This window comes from Phacochoerus africanus, chromosome 5 (genome assembly GCF_016906955.1).
Source record: "Phacochoerus africanus isolate WHEZ1 chromosome 5, ROS_Pafr_v1, whole genome shotgun sequence".
Lineage (NCBI taxonomy): Eukaryota > Metazoa > Chordata > Mammalia > Artiodactyla > Suidae > Phacochoerus > Phacochoerus africanus.
Window position 1 is genome coordinate 5429895 of NC_062548.1, and position 21577 is coordinate 5451471.

General features: G+C 54.0%; 1 protein-coding gene across 1 annotated transcript in view; it reads right to left on the minus strand.

The window, feature by feature from the left end:
* The window catches only part of MMD2 (monocyte to macrophage differentiation associated 2), a 45707-nt gene that overhangs the window by 11423 nt on the left and 12707 nt on the right, over positions 1–21577 (minus strand). The window contains exons 2-4 of the mRNA XM_047779111.1: positions 5761–5842; positions 4766–4926; positions 1713–1787 (exon numbers count right to left, since the gene is read on the minus strand). Coding sequence (XP_047635067.1) covers positions 1713–1787; positions 4766–4926; positions 5761–5842 — 318 coding nt within the window. The remainder of the gene's footprint in view (positions 1–1712; positions 1788–4765; positions 4927–5760; positions 5843–21577) is intronic.

Genomic DNA, 21577 nt, shown 5'->3' on the forward strand with positions numbered 1-21577 from the left:
CGCCGCAATAAAATGGTTTCAAAAGTAGTTGCCTTTGCATCAACGAAACCCACTGATTAGTTGAGACGTTAAACAAGAACGCTCTGGAGTGTTCTGCTGTGGTGCAACGGGATCGGCGGCATCTCTGCAGCACCAGGATGCAGGTTCAATCCCCAGCCCAGCCCCACGGATTAAAAGATCTGGCATCTCCGCAGCTGCAGCGGAGGTCTCAGCTGCAGCTCGGGTCTGATCCCTAGCCTGTGAACTCTATGTGCAGCAGGGTGGCAAAAAAATTAAAAAAAAAAAAAAAAAGAATGCTCCCTTTCCAAGAGCCCAAAGTAGCAATTCCCAAGCAGAAATGGGACAAATCTTTCTGTGGCTCCCACTCCTCGAGGCCAACATGCAGATTCTCAGAGCAGCACACCTCCTCCAGGAAGCCCTCCTGAGGCTTCCCACCAGGGCGTGTCTCCTGAGGTCCACGGCTGTGTGCACAGAGGCCTGTCCCGCTGTCCCGTGACTGTCCTGTCACAGAGACTTCCACCGACCGGAACCTCAGCATCCTGACCCCCGGCACCACCCAGCCCCCCAGAACATGTTCAACAAACATGACAGGGACAGCCCTTCTCTCCTCGCAGGGGCTCTGCCGCTTTCAGTGCGTGACCTGAGTGTTTCTTTAATCCAGAACTTTTGAAAGCCCTGAGGCACCTACTGGGGGAGTTTAAACTAGTACACACTGGATGGTGACTCGGCAACAGATGGTTAAATGACCAAGGCCCGCTCTTGCCACCCAGCCACCCACCAGACTCAAGGTCATCCCACAAAAATCAGGCTGGGCCACAGGAACCTGCTGTTTTTATACATCAAAAAGGCTGCCTCTTAGTAATTTTACCTGATTCCAGCCCACAGAGCCAAGCCCACGCGCTAAGTGATACACCTGCAAGGGACACTCACGGCAGCCCCATTTGTTATAGCAAAGGAAGGGGGAGTCCCAAGGTCACAGATATCCATAAATAGGGGCGGCCAGAAAACACTATGCTGCTATTAAAAAGGAGTAGGGGGAGCTCCCGGCATGGCTCAGTGGAAACGAAACTGACTGGTATCCATGCGGACGCGGGTTCAATCCCTGGGCTCCCTCGGTGGGTTAAGGATCCGGCGTTGGGGTGAGAGCTGTGGTGTAGGTCACAGACACGGCTCAGATCCCACATTGCTGTGGCTGTGGTGTAGCTGCGATGTGACCCCTAGACCCCTAGCCTGGGAACCTCCATGTGCTGTGGGTGTGGCCCTAAAAAAAAAAGAAAAAAGAGTTGGAGTTGGGGAGATCTTCAAGGTATTAATATTCAAAGATGCCCCCAGGCACACGACTAAAAGGATAAAGGCAACCTGCAGTTTGCACAGCCAGCTTCCTTTTGTATTAATGGCAGGAAAGTATAAGTATAAATACGTATCGCATGTATTTCCATAATGCATATGCATGTATATGCAAATGTGTCTATACATATGCATGTACAGACAGACACACTTGCTCTTTTCTGCATAAAACGCACTCTGAAAGGATACCCAGGAAACTGGTACAAAGTAGGTGCTTCTAGGAAGGAGCACGGGAGGGGGGGTGGCTTTTCATCTACTCTCTTTGGTACCCAGTCAACATGTCGCCCAGCCACACAGAAAAAAGAAATTTCAAGAAAGAAAGAGAGGAAGCCCTCCCGGGGCGGGGGACCCGCAGAGACACTCACCAGGGCGCGTAGGAGGCCGCGATGAAGAAATAGATGACCATGCGGTCAGACATGTGCAGGCAATGCTCCACCGTCCTGCGACAGAGAAGGTGGTCACGGGCCTGCCCCACGCAAACGTGCTTGGGGGATGCCTAGGCTCAGGGCTGATGCGCCTCCATCCAACCACGACCCCCCCGGGACTGCAGTGTCCCCATCCGTGAGTGACCAGAGCAGTGGCTCTCCAACCAGGCTCCCTAGCGGCTGAACGGAGACAGCTCGGGGGTCCCACTGGGGACCCTCCTCCCCTATTTGAATCAGAGCAATTCTGCATTCTGTTTACATGGGGCTTCTCCAAAGAGTTCAATGATAAAGAACTTGGTGGCTTTCTGGAGCTTCCTGTGTGGCTCAGTGGGTTAAGAATCTGACTAATAACCATGAGGATGAGGGCTCGATCCCTGGCTTTGCTCAGTGGGTTAAGGAGCCGGTGGTGCCGTGAGCTGGGGTGTAGGTCTCAGATGCGGCTCAGATCCCACGTGGCTGTGGCTGTAGCTGTGGTGTAGGCCGGCAGCTGCAGCTCCGATTCAACCTCTAGCCTGGGAACCTCCATATGCTGCAGGTGCAGCCCTAAAAAGAAGCCCCCCCCAAAAAAGTGCAAAACACAGACTCACAGATATAGAACAAAGTAATGCGAACCAGTGGGAGAGGGAAAAGGAAAAGAGCATAATAGAAGGAGGCAAAAAGGAGCTACAAGTATGAGGTATAAAATAAATAAGCTACAAGAAGTATAACAGGGGGAAAGAGCATAATAGAAGGAGCTACAAGTATGAGGTATAAAATAAATAAGCTACAAGAAGTATAACAGCGGGAATATACTCGGTATTTTATGCTAACTATAAATGGAATAAAACCTTTAAAAAATTGTGACTATATTGAACACGCATAACGTATAAAACTGTACTTCAATGATACATCAATGAAAAAATTTTAAAAAAAGAACTACAAAACACATACCCAACAGAAGTATAGCAAATTGAAGAAAAGACAGACATTTTCATGTATGTTAATCCTATTCTCTTCTCCTTTCATTAACAAAAAAATGCAAAACCAACACACCTCAGTGCCCCTTGAGCACCTCCTCCTGGGTTCTGGCCTTTTGGTTTCGGGTCCAGGCTCTAGAGCCAGAGGACCTGGGTTCGAATCCCAACCGTACCACAGAAGGGCCATGACCTTGAACAAGCTATGTACCCTCCCTGGTCTCAGTTGCCTCATCTGAGAAATGGGGAAGATGCTGGCACCCTATCCTGGGATTGCTGTGAGGACGAAGGGAGTCAGGTCTTCGCACAGCATAGAACAGGAAGGGCACATAAACCTTAGCTGTTTCCGTTACAAACTCACCTTCCAGAGCAAATTACAGTCCTGAATACCCCTGACCAGTGTGGTGGCCAGCCTCCAAAAGAGCACCCAAGACGCCCCACCTTCTGGCCCTCGCACCCATGTGCAGCCCCCTCCCACAGCGAATAAGGCAAACATATGGAACCAACCAGAAGTTGCAGAAATGACTGTGCAGTTTCTGAGGCCACATCATAAAAGATATGACAGCCTCTACCTTGTGCTGATGGATCACCAACCATGGAAGGAACAAGCCAGAGAGGTCCATGGGTGAAGGACGGAGCGCCCCCTAAACGTCCAGTGCCGACATGTCAGCCCCGCAAAGAAGCCACCTCGGAAGTGGCTTCTCCAGCCCTGGCCAAGCCTTCAGAGGATGCCAGCTCCAGCCAGCATCTTGACTACACCAGAGACCCTGAGCCAGAACCTCACAGCTAAGCTCCCCAACTTGTGCCTCTCTGAAGCTTTCAGGGAGAATTGAGGTTTACTGTTATTTTAAGCCTCCGATTCGGGGTAATTTGTTACACAGCAGTAGATAACGCATACAAATAGTGATTCTGTCTGACAAGTGCAGCCCGCATTAGGTTTGACCAGCGTTTCTCTCTATGGCCGGAGAAAGAAGCCAGTCACCAAAGGCGGAGGGACCCCCAAGGGGCTGTAACAGGTGAGCGGAGAAGCAAAGCATGCTCCATACCGTGACGCTCAACCTTGACAGAGAAGGAAATTCTGACACCTGCTACAACATGGACAGGCTTTGAGGTCACGTGCCCACACAGGAGACATGTCACAGGATTCCACGGCCGTGGGGTACACAGAGCCGTCAGGTTCACAGAGTCAGGAAGTAGAAGGGTGGGTGCCGGGGGCTCTGGGAGGGGGTGGGGAGTTAGTGTTTCCTGAGGACAGAGGTTGGGTTTGGGACGATGGAAATATCCGGTGGATGGATGGGTGGGGGTGATGTGAATGCATTTCATGCCACGAAACCACACTTCAAACTGGCAAGGATGTCATGGGCATTTACTACAATTTTCATTTCTTTTTCTTTTCTTTCTTTCTTTTTTTTTTGTCTTTTTGCCTTTTCTAGGACCACACCTGCAGCATATGGAGGTTCCCAGGCTAGGGGTCGAATCAGAGCTGCAGCCGCCAGCCTACGCTAGAGCCACAGCCACGAGGGATCCGAGCCGCGTCTGCCACCTACACCACAGCTCACGGCAACGCCAGATCCTCAACCCACGGAGCGAGGCCAGGGATCAAATCTGTGTCTTCATGGATGCTGGCTGGGCTCGCTAACCACTGAGCCATGAAGGCAACGCCCAGCACAACTTTTAAAACATTGACACCCAAAGAAATCAAAATTAAAATCCTGAATTCTATGACCTATACTGCAGAATTATTGAACGCTCAGGAGTGGTATCTGCAGAATGCCAGGACCTAGGAGGTACCCAGAAGGAGACAATTACTGTGATGGTTATTCAGGGGTCCTTCATGATGACCCTGGGAGCGAGGGGCTTGCTCGTCGGCACTAGAGGGGAGCATCCCTCACCAGCCCCGCCAGCCACGGAGGCAACGAAGGCACAGTGCATTCCATCCCGGCCCCTCCTGGCTCGGCCAAGCACAGCCCAGGCGTCCGGCCTCGCCCTGCGGCCACCCAGCCATGCACGCGCCCCCTCCCGCGGCTGGGCCGCAGGTACCTGAGGTGGCTCTTCTTCCAGGAGATCGTGTGGAACACGGTGGACACCACGAAGAGCCCGCAGAGGCCGAGGCCATAGATCCAGGCGGAGATGGTCTCCCAGTGGTCGTCCGACAGGAAGTAGAGGTTGGAGCTGCCGAGGATGCTGGGAATGATCCAGAGCTGGAAGCAGGGTGGGGGGAGGTACCACAGGGCCAGCCTTTGGAGTGGGGTCAGAGCCCCCGAGCAACCCTGAGCCTTTTTTCCACCTCGCCCCGTCCATCAGAACCCCCCACAATGGAGGGAACACTCCAGACCTGCCCTGTCCAACATGGGAGCCACTAGGCACGGGCAGCTACTGGCACTTGAAATGTGACTCATGCCGTGGAGGACCTGAAGGTTTCCTTCTATTTCATTTGAACTGATTTCAGTTCCAACAGCTGCAGGAGCCCAGGGGCTGCCCAGCTGGACAGCACAGGTCTAGATCTGCATTCGACCCTCAAAGGGGCCCACACACCAAAAGGTTACGGACCACTGCCCGGAGGATTTCTTAGGCAAGCGGGAAGTGGGGTGGGGGAGGGAACGGCAGGTATTCCAGGCAGAGGGAACAGCATGTGCAAAGGCACAGAGTCATGGCCTGCGCATAGCAGGCGGTGCAGGGCGCTGGAGCCTGGGGGCGAGACGGTGCGGTGAGCGATGAGTCAACACAGAGGCCAAGACCCATCTGGGAGCTTTCGCTACAGAGTCCAGATGCTGTACCAGGTACTAGGGAGCCACTGACAGGTCTTCAAGCAAAAGAGAGGCACGCTCAGTGCCACGGTCCAGCTTACTCGGGTGACCCACCCTCAAGATCCCACTTGCTCCGCCTAGAAACACAGAAGACGCGGAACGGGCCACCTGGGGCGTCGCCACGGGATGGAAAGACTGCACGTCTCCCAGGGCACGGGGGCCGCCTCCCCTCCACCCCCACCGGGAAATGTCTCCCTCGCAGCTCTCAGTCCCCCAAAGCCCACTTACAGCATGGGTGGCACAGTTGGCAGCATGTTCGTACTCCGTGGGCTGGTACCTCTTGTGGGCGGGGACACGGTGGTTCATGAACCTGGAGGGAGAGAGACAATTCCGGGAAGCTCGGCCGGGAAGCCAGGAGCAGCTCGGCTCGGATCACAGAATTCCCACGGCTGCTGCTGGTGGAGGAGGAGGGTCCTCCCCCCTCCCCTCCCCCCCTCCCCCCCCCCTCCTCTCCCCTCCCCCCCTCCCCCCTCCCTCCTCTCCCCTCCCGCCCTCCCCTCCCTCCTCTCCCCTGCCCCTCCCCCCCCTCCCTCCTCTCCCCTCCCTCCCTCCCTCCTCTCCCCTCCCCTCCCTCTCCCCTCCCCCCCCCTCCCTCCTCTCCCCTCCCCCCCCTCCCTCCTCTCCCCTCCCTCCCTCCCTCCCACCCCCTTTCCAGTACACTTCTTTTGGACTCTCCAACATTGTGCCACCCAATCCCCAAAGGGGTATTTGCTAAGCAGGGTGGCAGCATCCTCTTCACTTTCTATGTATACCTTTCTTTACGCATAACGGACACACGTACAGCTCCCCAGGGAAGGTCCCGGTGGATTTTTCCACAGGCACATGCCCACAGGACCACCACCCAGAGGAACCAGAACGTCTCTCCCACGCTCTAGAAAGTGCCTGTACACCCCTTCCCGGCCACCCCACCCCCCAAGGACGCACCCCCGACACTGTCATGTTGGGTTAGTTTTGCCCCTTCTTGAACTTTCCATCAGGGGGATCACACAGCACACACCCTCTGGTCTGGCCCCCTGGGCTCAGCGTGACGTCAGCTGGACGTGGCAATAGCTGTTTTCACCGCAGTGGAGTATTCCACGTTGAACCACCGTTTATTCAGCCAGTCTGCTGCAGGGGCACGCTCCGGCTCGGGGCTGTCAGCGTAACTCTGCTTGCGGGCACCATCTTCAGCACATTCATTTCCGCTGGGCATAGGTCCGCACATGGCATGGCCAGCTGACTTCATCTTGACGGTACACGATCCTGATGTTCTGGGAACTTGGGGGCATCTTCCAAGCCCCACCGTCTCCTCTGATCCTCACGGGGGCTCTTACCGGCCCACGGAGCCCTCACCACGCCCACTTTACAGAAGGGCTGCTCCAGTGCAGAGTCAGGAAGTGACATCACCCAGCACAGGATGTGGCCACGCCTGGCCGACAGCGCTCTCTGCAGGGGTCTGCAGGTCAGGCTGGGAAGGTGAGCCCAGCGGTGGGGGAAGGCGGGGGGCACGCTCTCCAAGCACCCGGCCCTCGGGCAGGAGACAGGACCACACTGGCTCAGTGCCGTAAGTGGACAGTTTAGCCACCAGGTGTGGTTCAACTCCACGAAAACAGCCCCCACCCAGGAACCCAAGTGTCACTATAAACACCCATGAAAAGGAGACATGAGTATATGGTTCAGAACAATGCACGACAGTGCAGAGCATTTATAAAGCGCCTACTGTATGCCATGCTGTCCACTTAGCATTTATTGAGTACCCTCTGTATGCTGGGTCTATGCCAATAAAGCAAATATAATACCAATGAAAGCAGTGTTCGGGGTTGAACTGTATCCTCCCCAAATTCCTAGGCCTCCAGTACTCAGAGTGGGATCTTCTTAGAAGGGTTGTTACAGACGTGGTTTGTTAAGATGAGGTCACACTGGCAGGGTCGAGCCCCAGCCTAGTAAGACAGGGGCCCTCATAAGATGAGGAGCCACAGAGTGATGACAGAGGCAGAAATTGGAGGAAGGCAGCTTCCCACCAAGGATGCAGGAGCCACCAGGAGCTGGGGGTGGTGGGGTGCCTGGAGCAGGTCCTCCCTCGAGCCTCCAGAAGGAACGAACCCTGCAGACAGCCTGACTTGGAACTTCCAGGCTCCAGAACCAGAAGAGGCTCAATGTCGCTTGTTGAAGCCGCCACGTGTATGTGCCTTTGTTGGCACAGCCCCGGCGACCCTAACACAGGTACACATGGTGTGAACTCTGACAGATTCTGCTCCAGAGAGGCTGGGCTGACCTCCGCCCCCTCCAACGGGGCTGGGGCTGCGGGTCTGAAGCCAACTGTGACAGGTCACAGCGGACACCCTTCACCAGGTAGGAAACCAAGTCCCCTCCACCTGTGACGGGCCACCCTCTGCCCTGCCTCTTTAACAAACACCAACGAGCCACCCATGGTGCCAGCCACTTGGGTCCAAGGGTGATGTCACGGTCGCCATGGCAACCCGGGGTGGGCAGTCATCTATTTATTTCTGGGCCCCACAAAACTTTCCTTCACTGGCGCTGCAGCTTTTGAAAATGGGAAAAAGAGAGGGAGGGAGGCAGGCAGGCAGAGAAGAAGAGGGGCCGGGCTGGGGCCAGGGTCAGGGGCAAACACCCAAGAAAGCCAGTTCCCAGGGCCCTCAAGAGCTGAGAGCTTTTTCTTTAACTCCTTGTGGCCTAATTTCCTTCTTCACAAAGCTCGACGCAGGCATCTGAGGAGGACAATGGCTTCACTGTTGATGTTTCAATTTTCCTTTCGATTCACATTCAGCAAAATCTCCCTTTTTGGCTCCGGGTTTTGATGCGTTTTGGCAAATGAGAGGGTTGCGTAACCAGCACCCACCCCACAAATGCCCTCCTGCCCCTGGGGTCCCCAAGCCCTCCCCCAGCCCAGTAACTGCTGCTCTGCCCTCTGTCCTCCACGGCTTCACCTTTTCCAGAACATCATAGAAACGGGGTCATCCAGTAGCTCCGTAGACTTTTTTTTTTGAATGTCGAAAGAGAATTGGTTGCATCAAGTCAAGTGGATTCTTAAGTGAAAAGAAATGGTGCTTTGAATACCAAACAGGGGCTTACTTATTTTCTATTTCAAATGCATCTAAGACAAACTTGTTTCCTGCGAAGAAAATGGACCCTCCAAACATGGCCATGCCTGGCCATCGTCTTAACCCTTCTAGCCTTTTTCATTTCCTGCCCAGGCTTTTGAGTGTGGCTTTGCTCGCTCAACTTAACACACATGAGAGGCATCCACGCTGTTGCACGGATCACTGGTTGCCTCCTTTCTAGGGCTGAGAACTAGTCCATCCTATGGATATATAACGGCTTGTTTATCCGTTCCACAGGAGAAAGACAGGGGAGTCTTTTTTTTTTGTCTTTTCTAGGGCCGCTCCCGCAGCATATGGAGATTCCCAGGCTAGGGGTCGAATGGAGCTGTAGCCACCAGCCTACGCCAGAGCCACGGCCTGGGACCTACACCACAGCTCATGGCAACACCGGATCCTTAACCCACTGAGCAAGGCCAGGGATCGAACCTGCCACCTCATGGTTCCTAGTCAGATTCATTAACCACTGAGCCACAATGGGAACTCTGGGAGTCTTTTTTCTTTAATTAAAGTGTAATTGATTTCAGAGTTTCCATCCTGGCTCAGCGGTTGATGAAGCCGACTAGCATCCATGAGGACGCAGGTTTGACCCCTCGCCTCGCTCAGTGGGTTAAGGATCCAATGTTGCCGTGAGCTGTGGTGTAGGCTGCAGATGTGGCTCGGATCCCTCATTGCTGTGGCTGTGGTGTAGGCCGATGGTTACAGCTCCGATTCAACCCTTAGCTTAGGAACCTCCATATCTGCAGGTGCAGCCCTAAAAAGACAAAAAGGCAAAAAAAATAAATAAATAAAGTATAATTGATTTACAATGTTATGCTGATTTCTGCTGTACAGCAAAGTGATTCAATTATATATATGTGTGTATATATAATGTGTGTGTGTATATATATATATATACACACCCTCTTTTTTTTATATCCCTTCACCCTGTGTTTATCGTAAGACAGCGAATACAGTTCCCTGTGCTCTACGGCAGGACCTTATTGTTCATCCCCAAGGAAGTCATTTTTTTTTAACAGCTGAAATGCAGAGATAAAACGTAGAATGTTCCGGAAGAGAGCCGGCAGTCGGCTAAGCAGCCTTCAAGATTGTGGGAAATTTCAAAGAGTCGACATTTCCAGCAAGTTGCCGCTGGTTCAGCTAAAGGAGGGAGACGGACCTTCTTTCTGCCTCCCCTCCGGGGAACAGGATCCCCCTTCTGTGCCAGCCCTTGCCGCTGAGATGGTGATGGCGGTGGGGAGGGCAATGCCACATGGAGGTGCTCCCACCCTGAGCTGGCAGGGGGGCAGAGACAGAAGGTTGACTCCCACCCTGAACCAGAGGGAGCAGGGCTTTGAAGCCAAGCCTCCACAACTCCCTGCATGGTCACCTTAGCTGCTGTGTGCCACAGGGAAGACACCTCAACGTCTCTGGGCTGCAGCTCCCTTGTGTGTAGAAGGATATAATATTACCTAGGCTGTGGGTACTATGAGATGACACACAGTGGTGCTCAAAGAATAAACATCCTTTTACCGCTCCCTGGGGGGCTCCCCCCGAGGAGCCCAAGCACGGTTTTCTTACTGGACCCATCTGAGTACCTCCCATAGAGCGCCCCACTTAAAGCCCACGACACCCTCCAAAGTACTTATTGTTATTCCAACTATAAGAGCCTAAGACTATAAGAGGTCAGGCCAGTGTTTCTCAATCTTGGCTGTATACTGAGAATCACCCAGGGAGCTCCCTGGTGGCACAGCGGGTCAAGGATCTGGCATTATCACTGTGCCGGCTCAGGTAGCTGCTGTGGCGAAAGTTGCTGCCTGGCTTGGGACCTTCTGCATGCCATGGGCTAGAGGTCGAATCAGAGCTGCAGCTGCTGGCCTATGCCACAGCCACAGCCACACCAGAACCAAGCCACATCTGTGACCTACACCACCGCTCACGGCAATGCCGGATCCTTAGCCCACTGAAGGAGGCCAGGGATCGAACCCACATCCTCAGAGACATTATGTCAGGTTCTTAACCCACTGAGCCACTATGGGAACTCCTCAGCTGCTTTCTAACAAGGATCTCCTCATCACTGTCCTACAGCAGACTCTTTATTTCCATCAGAGGTGGCACCACAGTGGCATGTGTAGTCTGTACTTCTGCCAACATCCTGTTCATGACTGCTACGGATTCTCCAAGCAGGTGCAGGCTTTCTCTACCGCTCTCCTCTCTCCACACTGAGTCCACACCAGAACCACCTTTCGAAGTCCCGTCACGGCAATCTCCGCCTTTCCTGGTGCCAACTTCAAAACCCTTCCATTCTCACCTCCTTCAACACCAGCTCCACCCCTTACCAGCCGCATGTCTGTGGACAAGTTACCAAAGCTTTCCAGGCCTCAGTTTTCTCATCTGGGCAATGGGCGTGTTACCAGCACCCATCCCAGAGGACCCAAAAAGGATGACACGGGTTGATGAGTGCACAGCTCTCAGCGCCTGATGGCACATGCCCTACACTGATGACTCTGTCACTATAAGTCCTCCAACCAATGACAGCGGCCCTGTTACTGGCCCATTTTACAGCTCAGAAACAGGTCGCGAAAAATCAAATCACCTGCTGAATGCCAGACAGCCAGGAAAGGACGGAGCCAGGATTTCAGCCCAGGGCTGTCCAACCTTGAGACCTGGGCTCTAGGAGGGTAATGAGAGCTGCCTCACAGAGGATGAGACACAATGTGTGCAGGACCCTGCACACAGTAGGCACACAGGACATGATCCGTCTCTGTCTCCTCCGTTACCCCAGAACAGGCGCAAGGACGGGTCTGAGTAAGGAAAGAGGAAGCTTTCTTTTATTTTATTTTTTGCTTTTTAGGGCCACACCCATAGCATATGGAGGTTCCCAGGCTAAGGGTCTAATCAGAGCTATAGCTGCCAGCCTACACCATAGCCACAGTAATGCCAGATCCAAGCCGTGGCTGTGACCTACACCACAGCTCACAACAACGCCGGATCCTTAACCCACAGAGCGAGGCCAGGGATCGAACCCATCAACCTCATGGTTCCTAGTCGGATTCATTTCCACTGCACAACAAGAGAACTCCGGAAACTTTGCTGACACATCAGGCCTCAGCACTTCATATCCATTGGGTGGATATGATCAGAACAAAACAAAACAAAACAAAAACCAGAAAACGTGTCGGCGAGGACGTGGAGGAACCGGAGCTCTTATGCACCACTGGTGGGGAGGCAAAACGGCGCAGCTGCTGTGCCAGACCATACGGCGGCTCCTCAAAACACGACTCAGAGAATGATCCTATGATCCAGCAACGCTACCCATGGCTCTACGCCCCAAAGAACCGAAAGCAGAGACTTGAAGAGACACTCGCACACCCGTGTTTAGAGCAGCTTCACTCACAGTAGCCAAGACGGGGATGCAACCCACGTGTTCACTGACGGCTGAGCGGCTGAGCACAACGTGGAACATCCATACAACAGGATGTTATTTTTAGTCTTAAAAAGGAAGGCAACTTGGGAGTTCCCGTGGTGGCGCAGTGGTTAATGAACCCGACTAGGAACCATGAGGTTGCGGGTTCGATCCCTGGCCTTGCTCCGGGGGTTAAGGATCCGGCGTTGCCGTGAGCTGTGGTGTAGGTTGCAGACGCGGCTCGGATTCCGCGTTGCTGTGGCTCTGGCGTAGGCCGGTGGCTACAGCTCCGATTGGACCCCTAGCCTGGGAATCTCCATATGCCATGGGAGAGACCCTAGGAAAGGCAAAAAGACAAAAAAAAAAAAAAGGAAGGCAATTCGAACACCCGCTACTATGCGGATGAACCTTGAGGCCACGATGCTCACTCAGTGAAACAAACCAGACACCGAAGGACAAATACGGGAGGATTCCACTTGCAAGAGGCCCCTGGGGGCATCAGAGGCACAGAGACAGAAAGCAGAGGGTGGCTGCCAGGGGCAGGGACAGAAGGGGATGGGGAGTCAGTGTTTCACGGGGACAGAGGCTCACTTTGGGGAAATGACAAAGTTCTGGGGATGACGTTGGCGACGTGAATGTGCTCAATCCCAGTGTTTCGTGCACTTAAAACAGTTAAAAGCCTAGGGTTTATGTTACATGTAGTTTATTGGGAAAAAAAATCAGGCCACAGGCAAAGCTATGTACATATGAAGACTGCCTGTTAACATGCCAGCCAGGAGGCGACACAGGCTGCGTCTCAGCAGTGCCATCAGTATCCCTCCCCAGAGTCCTGCGCCACCCAGGGCCACAGTGACACCATCGCCCAGCAGGCTGGAGAAAGAGGGAGTTCCGTGGTGGCCTCGTGGTTAAGGATCCAGGGTTGTCACTGCAGCAGCTTGGGCCACTGCTGTGGTGAGGGCCCCATCCCTGACCTGAGAACTTCTGCATCTTTGCGTATGCCGCCCCCCCGCCCAAAAAAAATTGGAGAAAGGCACCAGAACCAACATTGCTGTATATAAGAACCACAGGGGAGTTCCCGTGGTGGCACAGTGGTTAACGAATCCGACTAGGAACCGTGAGGTTGCGGGTTCGATCCCTGCCCTTGCTCAGTGGGTTGACGATCCAGAGTTGCCATGAGCTGTGGTGTACGTCGCAGAAACGGCTCGGATCCTGCGTTGCTGTGGCTCTGGCGTAGGTTGGCAGCTACAGCTCCGGTTAGACCCCTAGCCTGGGAACCTCCATATGCCGCAGGAGCAGCCCAAGAAATGGCAAAAAGACAAAAAAAAAAAAAAAGAATCATGGGGAGATATGAAAAAAAAAATCCCAATGTTAAAACACAGAAGGGGGGGCAGGAGAGGATCCAGGTACTGGTATTTTTTTAAAATGTCTTTATTTTGGTGTTTTTGTTTTTGTTTTTGTTTTTGTTTTTGGACTGCACCCATAGCATATGGAAGTTCCCAGGCCAGGGACGGAATCCGAGATGCAGCCAAGACCTACACCACGCTGGATTGTTAACCCACTATACCAGGCCAGGGATCGAACCCACCCCACTGCAGAGACAATGCCAGATCCTTAACCTGCCGCAGCACAGGGACTCCCCAGGAATTGGTATTTCGTAAACTTCCCAGGTGATCCCAGGGTACAGGCAAGGCTGAGAAGCAGTGGGCTGAAGGAGGAGCCCAGCAGGGAGGGGGCCATGGGTCCCACATGGATGGTGCCAGCTGCCACTCACCAGGGACGTCCCAGGACCCTGGGACCACAAAATGAACACCAGGCTCAGCACGGGCAGCAAATGGACTTCAAGCCACATCAATTCTGATCTACTGATTAGAGACCACTTGGGTGCAGCGCTGCAAAGGAGTCTGAGGATGAATCCAGGTGCGGCAGGAAATGAATGCGGTGATGAATTAGTGATGTCTGCTGCGGGCACCGGGCAGGTGAGAGGTAGCCATTCCTGGAGTAAGAATTACTCAAATGCTTTCACCCCTCCTCCTATCTGAGCCTCACAAGGATGCTGTCAACTGAGCAGGGCTGAGATTATGCTTGTCATTTTATACGGGGATTCGGAGAAGTGAAGCCCAAGTTGGAAGTGGTGCCGCTAAGACAGCAACCAGACCTGTCTGGGTTTGTAGATTCCACTTGCGTCCCCTTCAGCCCTGTCCATGGTTCTGATGTAAAAGGCTCTGCCATCAGCCTTTCATACTATAGTATAATGTATCTGATCAGCCTCTCCAGGATGGAGGAGGGGTTTTGGAGCTGGAGGCAAAGGAAGGGAAGAGACAGAAGGCTTTCCCAGCTCCAGAAACCACCACCTCACCAGCCAGTGGTCAGAGCAGCCCTGGCCTCAAGTCTTCTGCGATCCCCAGCCCCTCTGAGCCCTGGCTTTGTCCATCCTTCCCACACTGTCCAATGGGACACCAAGACTCCTGGGTCCCACTGGCCAAAGCAAAGCCCTGGAGGACCCAGAGCATAAACGCCTGTGCCAAGGCCAAGTGCAGAAATGCCAGGCAGCTTCCGCACGGCTGGAAGACCCTATGTTCTGGGGGATTCTGCTTCCTGTATTTCCTATCCTGACTCACTCCCTACAGTTTTCCTCACCCCAGGGAATTTCTCCCCTTGGCCCACAGTCATTGTGCCTGTGGGCCTCCCACACATTGTTCCTTCTTGTGCTTACAAGTTCCTTTCCCTCTTCTTCAGCCAGCAAACTCCTATTCAGCCCTTAGAGCCCAGGTCAAAAGGCCCCTCCTCTGAAAAGCCATCCCTGATCCCTACATTCGCACCCATCCAGACTGGATTGTAAACTGCCTTCTCTCACCTCAAAGCCCTGCTCAATTTGCCTGTTTAGAGTCTCTTTCCTTCTTTCCTCTTCTGGAAGCATTTTTTGGCCCACAGTGGATCTTTCCTTTGGACTCTCACAGCAGCCTGTGTGACCTCTATCATAGCACAGATGACATCTATTTGGGTGCTTCTGGGTCTGCCTTGGTCTGGAGACTGCCAACCAGAGAACCAGCCCTGATTCCTTTTCACCTTCCTGGTACCAACACAGAGCCTGCACGCCGCACGTGATGCTTGGCAAATAACTGAAAAATCAATCATCTCCGAGTATGTATGAAGTCGTTCAGACTCCAGGTAACAAGTTAAGAACAGTCTTGCTTTTTAAAACCTTAAATTTGGGGATTAGACAGACTCCAGAGACATGGGTTAATCCAGCCAGGATCTTGGCTGCCCAAAGTCAGACCATTTCAGGGGCGAGGCCAGTTAACAGCTTTAGAAAATGGACAAGTATGAAGCGCTTCCCCAGGAGTTCCCGCTGTGGCACAACAGGATCAGTGGTGTTTCAGGAGCACTGGGACACAGATTCGATCCCCAGCCCAGCACAGTGAGTTAAGGATCCAGGGTTGCCACAGCTTCGGCTTAGGTGGTAACTGTGGTTGAGATCTGATCTTTTTAGGGTCGCACTTGCAGCATATGTAAGTTTCCAGGCTAGGGTCGAATCGGATCTGTAGCTGCGGGCCTATGCCATAGCCATAGCCACACAGGATCCAAGCTTCATCTGCAACCTCCACCACAGCTCATGGCAGCGCCGGGTCCTTAACCCACTGAGCGAGGCCAGGGATCGAACCCACAACCTCACAGTTCTTAGTCGGATTCGTTAACCACTGAGCCACGACGGGAACTCCTGGTGCTATTTATATCAACTTCAAGAACCAGCAACAGGAGTCTTTTGAGGATAAAAGCCAGGACAGTGGCCAGCCTTGGGAGCGGGGGGGCAGTGACCTGGGGGCATGAAGGGGTTTCCTGGCAACTGGACCCTTGAGCCACTTGAGCTGGGTGCTGGTCCCATGGGTGTGTTCAGTTTTCCAGCCATAACGGAGAGGCACACACTTTCCCGGAGGAGTACTTTGAGGAAAGATGACAAGATGACAAGTGGCCCCAGCCTCAAATCGGCCAAGTCTGGGAGGGGCCGCAAAAGCTGTGCTTTCTAGACCGCCACCCTCGGGTCTTGATGGGCGGCCCCCTGCGGGGCCTAAACTGCTGCCCACCTGCCCTGTGCTCACCCCTGGCGCCTCCCTGCAGGCCTAGGCTTATAAGTACATCCGTGGGGACCGGAGCGGCCAGGCCCAGGCTCAGAGCTTCTGCAATTTCTTCTTCGTCTCCCGGCCGAGGTCTGCAGCCCCCCAGAGAACCAGGAGCCCAGGCTCAGGGAAACTGCTGTGGCCGCCCCTTCCGGGCTGCGCCAGTGCCTGGCCGTGGCAGCCCCAAGTCCCCGGGACAGAAGACTAAAGACATTTGTCCAGAAAACAAAGGGGGTCTGTCTGTCTGTCCCACAGAGGCGAGGGCAGCCCAGGGCAGAGCTGGCCCCGGGCCTTGGAGCCTCTCTTTGCTCCAGCTCGGCCCCAGGCTGCTGCTTTGAGCCCATTCATGAATTCACAGCCCCTCCTGGACAGCAGACAGCATCTTGGCTCAGCCTTTGGGAAACAGAGTGGGGTAAAAACAGTCCATGGGCTGGTGCCAGCTCAGAATTGTTGCAAGGATCAAATCCCAGGGAGGAGGGGAGCAGGAACAGGAGGGGAGCCCGAGGAAGCGGGGGGCGGGCCAGATCCCGGGCAGGTCTGGAGGAGACCACGAGGCATGCCACGGCAGGACCACCCCATCCCCTCCTGCCTCACTGGAAGCTCCAGAAGATAACAGGAGGGAGGGGTTGCGGGAACCCAGACCTTCTGAACCAGAAACCTCCAGGGTGGGGCCTCCACCGGCAAGATCTCTGTAATAAAGGGCGGATACAGGCCCCAGGGGTCGACCCACCGCCTGGGTGCTGTGGGTGTCCAGCCCCTGCTCAGCATCCAGACCCCGTGCAGGAGCCAAGAAGTTAATGCTTAGAGGAAATCCGCCTCCACCGGTGACTCACGGGAGCTGACGGATGCCCCAGCTCCTCTGCCCTCAGCCAGTGGAGAGACCTCCCAGCCGTGTTCCCGTCTCCCAAACAGAATGAAGCTCCGGCGCCTAGAGCGGCAACCTGCTGCTGCTGCTCCTTTTATTGCCTGTGCCCATGGCATGCAAAAGTTCCCAGGCCAGGGATCCAACCTAAGCCACAGCAGTGACAATGCCAGGTCCTTAGCCCCTATGCCACCAGGGAACTCCACGACCTGTTTCTTTACAAACCCTTTAGTGGCTACGTGCTCTTCCTCTTCTCGCCTCCCCACTCTCCTGTTGCTGTACTGGGGGTCACCTCCCAAACACGCCCTCTGCCCGTGCTTCCTTGTCGCTGGGTCTCCTTCTGGGGAAACCCACACGAAGGCAGATTCTCAGCAGCTGAGAGTAAACCCCAAGGATACCGGCCACAGCCACGCCGAGCAAGAAGCTTCTAGATTACTCCAGTTGCAGCCGAGGGCGCTCCCGACCCCAGGCGCCTTACCTGCAGAGCACTTCACAGTCTGCAAGGCTCCCACACCCCCTGCTTCCACTGCCCTGGGAAGGGACACGCCACTACCCTGTCTGCCCTCACTCTCCTAAACCCAGGCACCAGGGCCTCGAGGCCACATCCCCCTCTCTGCAGCTTTCCCCTCCCGACGCCAGGATGGGACCACAGTCCTGAACGCTCTCCCTTGAGCTCGTGGGACACCCGTTCTCCTCCTCACAGGGGCCACGTCCCAAGCTGGAGTCCACTGGGAGGAACTTGGAGAGAGTCCGAAAATACTGGAGTTCCCACTGCAGTGCAGTGGGTCAAGGATGTACCATGTCTCTGCAGTGGCGCCACCTCCATCCTCCACCCTGTGCAGTGGGTTAAGGATCCGGCGTTGCTGTAGCTGCAGTGTAGGTCCCAGCGGCGGCTCAGATTCGATCCCTGGCCTTGGAACTTCCATCAGCCATGGCTGCAGCCATAAAGGGTGGGGGGATCAGCAAATACCTCCCCCCACCCCCGCCAGGGGACCTTTAGCCCTTGGCTCACCCAAGGCAAAGCAGCTCTAACTCCACAGACAAGAAGGCGCCTTCAAGAGCCCATCCTTCCATTGGAACACGGGGGCATCGCGGAGCGGCCAATCTTTTCCCAGGAAATCGATTTATCCAAGCTCCTGCTCGTCCTCAGGAAAGGAGGGGCCCCTCCAGGGCCCATGGAACATGGCAAAGGCCTTGGAATGTCCCATCCCCACTAATACAGGGCCACTGGCCCTGGCACAGTCCAGTCCGGCCCACGGCCAGGCGTCCAGGGTGCCATCTCAAGGCAGGGGCTCCTGCCAGGGCAGTGGACCCTGGGGTCCCCTGAGGCCAGTTTCCAGCCCAACTCCAACCCCTATGATTCAGGCATCACCTCCCAAGCAAAGCAGGTGCCTTCAGGGCCAAAGAATCCCCCAGAGACCCACACTTTCCTAGAGCAAAATGCACACGGGGACACATCCATCCACCCACAGGCGCACACAAGCAACACACACACACACACACATTGTGCACACGACCCCCAGGGGCGTCACAGAGTCTGAAACACCATCCACGGGGCCTGAGACTCCCTCCACCACGAGCAGGACTGATCCATGCCTCCCCCGGAGGACTTTCTCTGAAAGAAAGGAACCCTCGGTTCTGCCTGAGATAAAAGCAAAGAACCCACCACATTGATACACAAAGCGCAGAGGTGTTTGGAGCTGAGGGTTTTCTCCCTTCAGAGGCTCCCGAAAAATCACAAAACTGCTACTGGAAGAGAATCATGGATTCAGACAAGGGTAACCACCGGGCGCAGAGACGGCTGCTGAGAGGTTGCCGAGCAACGGTACAGTCAAGTTCAAGTTCAGGGAAGCCGGCATCACCTTGTTGGCCCCGATCAACCTCAACATCACTAGGGTTGGGACAGTCAGATGTCTCCTGCCTCCTGGAGGGAAGCGACGTCAGGGTTCCTGCTTTTCTTGCCAAGAACGCTGGTCCTGAAGGTAAGACGCCTCTACGGCTGGGCAGGCTACTCTGGCAGCTGTGGCGAAATCCATGGAAACTCACGAAAACAAAATGAAACGTTCCACACGAGCCACGCAGCAAGTGCTCAACAGCGCTGGGACGTACTGCCCGTGCCAGCAGGTGTGACGGGGTCTTGGGGTGGCGGAAGTAATCCTCACCCGTTAAGAGATGCGGACGGAAATACCACCATCTGGGGTTTGTCTCCAATGACTTCAGCAGAGAAAAGGCACAGAGACAACGCACGTGGGGCAAAACATTAGTACCTGTTCATTAGTAACTGTTAGTTGTGGTTAAGCTACTGTTCGGCTATGGGGTCCGATACACCAGTCCATTTTTTTTTTTTTTTTTTAGGGCCGCACCCGTGGTCTCTGGAGGTTCCCAGGCTAGAGGTCAAATCAGAGCTACAGCTGCCAGCCTACACCACAGCCACAGCAACACGGTATAGGAGCCTCATCTGTGACCTATACCACAGCCACAGCCACAGCCACGCTGGATCCACAACCCACTGAGCAAGGTCAGGGATCAAACCCACATCTTCAGGGACACTACGTCAGGTTCTTAACCCGCTGAGCCACAGCGGGAAACTCCCCCATTCTCTCTACTTGTTGAGCACAAGTTTTCATAATATGAGGAGGGGAATGAATGTTTGCATAATCTCCAAATACTCCCCCCCCCACAATGCTTTTTTAGTACCCAAACAAATGGTAACTTTAGGAGAGCAACCACGGATGCCAACTGAACCAATGGTCAGGGTTAATGTCACAGTGACAGCACAATCATCCTGCAGCTGGCAAGCGGCCACTGAAAGAGCAATACGGCAACTAGCAAAGTCTGCAAGACTCTTATTAAAGAATACTGCATCAGGGAGCTCCCTGGTGGCACAGAGGAGACAAATCCAACTCGTCTCCATAAGGATGCAGGTTTGATCCCTGGCCTCGCTCAGTGGGTCAGGGATCCTGCATTGCTGTGGCTGTGGTGTAGGCTAGCAGCTGCAGCTCCGATTCGAACCCTAGCCTGGGAACTTCCATATGCCACGGGCACAGCCCTAAAAAGCAAAAAAAAAAAAAAAAAAAAAAAGGAAAATAGCGCATTGGAGCTCCCTTGTGATTCAGCGGGTTAAGCATCTGACATTGTCACTGTAGTGGCTCAGGTCACAGCTGTGGCTCAGGTTTGATATCTGGCTCAGGAACTTCCACGTGCCAAAAAAAAAAAAAATACTGCATCAACGCTAATGTCCCTCTCACATTTAATAAATGACCTGCATAGGTCACCATTTTCTACTAGGTGTTATTTTTCATAAATTTTCTAACTAATAAAATACTCATAAAATTTACCATTGTAACTATTTTTAAACAGGTCATTTTGCGGCATTGAGCACACTTGCATGGTTGTACAACCATCACTGCATTCCACACACAGAACCGCTCTGTCTTCCCAAATTGAAACTCTGTATCCATGACACACTCACCCCTGCCCCTCCCCCAGCCCCTGGTGTCCAGCCTTCTACTTGCTGTCTCTGGGATGACTCTCAAGATGCATGGAAGTGGAATCACACAGGATTTGTCCGTTTGCTCGTTAGCTTATGAGCAGGATGCAATAATAGCATTTTGTTTATTACGCTCAGTAGCAGAACCTTGTATCAGAACGCCCTTCCTTTTGTAAGGTTACATTCCATTTTGTAAATCTCATGCTGAAAGTGGGTACCCTGGGACTAGGGAAACAGACACGGAAGACTTTGCTGTAAAGAGGCATATTGGCTGGGAAGCCACACCCCCACCTCCAGAGCCAAGAAATGAAGTGGGCAACCCTTCCCAATGAGTTCCTGTGTGAGGCTCCACCCCCTCAGGATCCCAGGAGGCTCCCCCATTTTTATCACTGCGATAGTCTCTGAAGGAGCCTCTCTCCCTCGAGTTCTTCTCCCTCTGGAACCCGAATCATTCCACTCCCAGCGCAAGAGCCTCAGCAGTGCCAGAGAGCCCACAGGGGAAAGGTCAGCTGCTGGACACAGCCCAGGGGACCTTGGGGACCAGAGATGGTATCCTCCCCACTGCAGTCTGAGCACCAGCCGCACTTCCCTGAGTGTCCCCACACATCCCCCCTCCATGCTCTACCCTCTTCCAGGAACATCTTTCCCTCTGCACCTGCCAGCCTCCCTGCAAAACTCCTATTCATCCCGTAGGACCCACAGAAATGCCCCAACCTCTCTACAGCTCTCTACAGGAACTGGTGGTTTCTGCCTGTCCAGCATCTATCCCCCCTTTAATCAATGGCCCCACTTTTGTTTGGGACCACCCCTTCCCTGCTCTCACTCCATCGGGTTCAGGTGGAGCTGCACTCCACCATTCCAAGCCATGCCCAACTCCCAATCTCCAAGCCCTAAAAGAAGGGCTGTGACCTTGAACTGGCATGGTCTTCTCTCTGACTCCAGCAACAGGTCCAAGAATGGACATGAAATCTAAGCCAAGACAAGGGGGTTGCAGGGTTATGGTGATCCTGAATGATCCAGCAAGAAATTCTCCATCCACGAGAGCTGTGAGCAATCCAGAGAATGCAGTCACCAAAGCAAACAGAGACCAGAGAT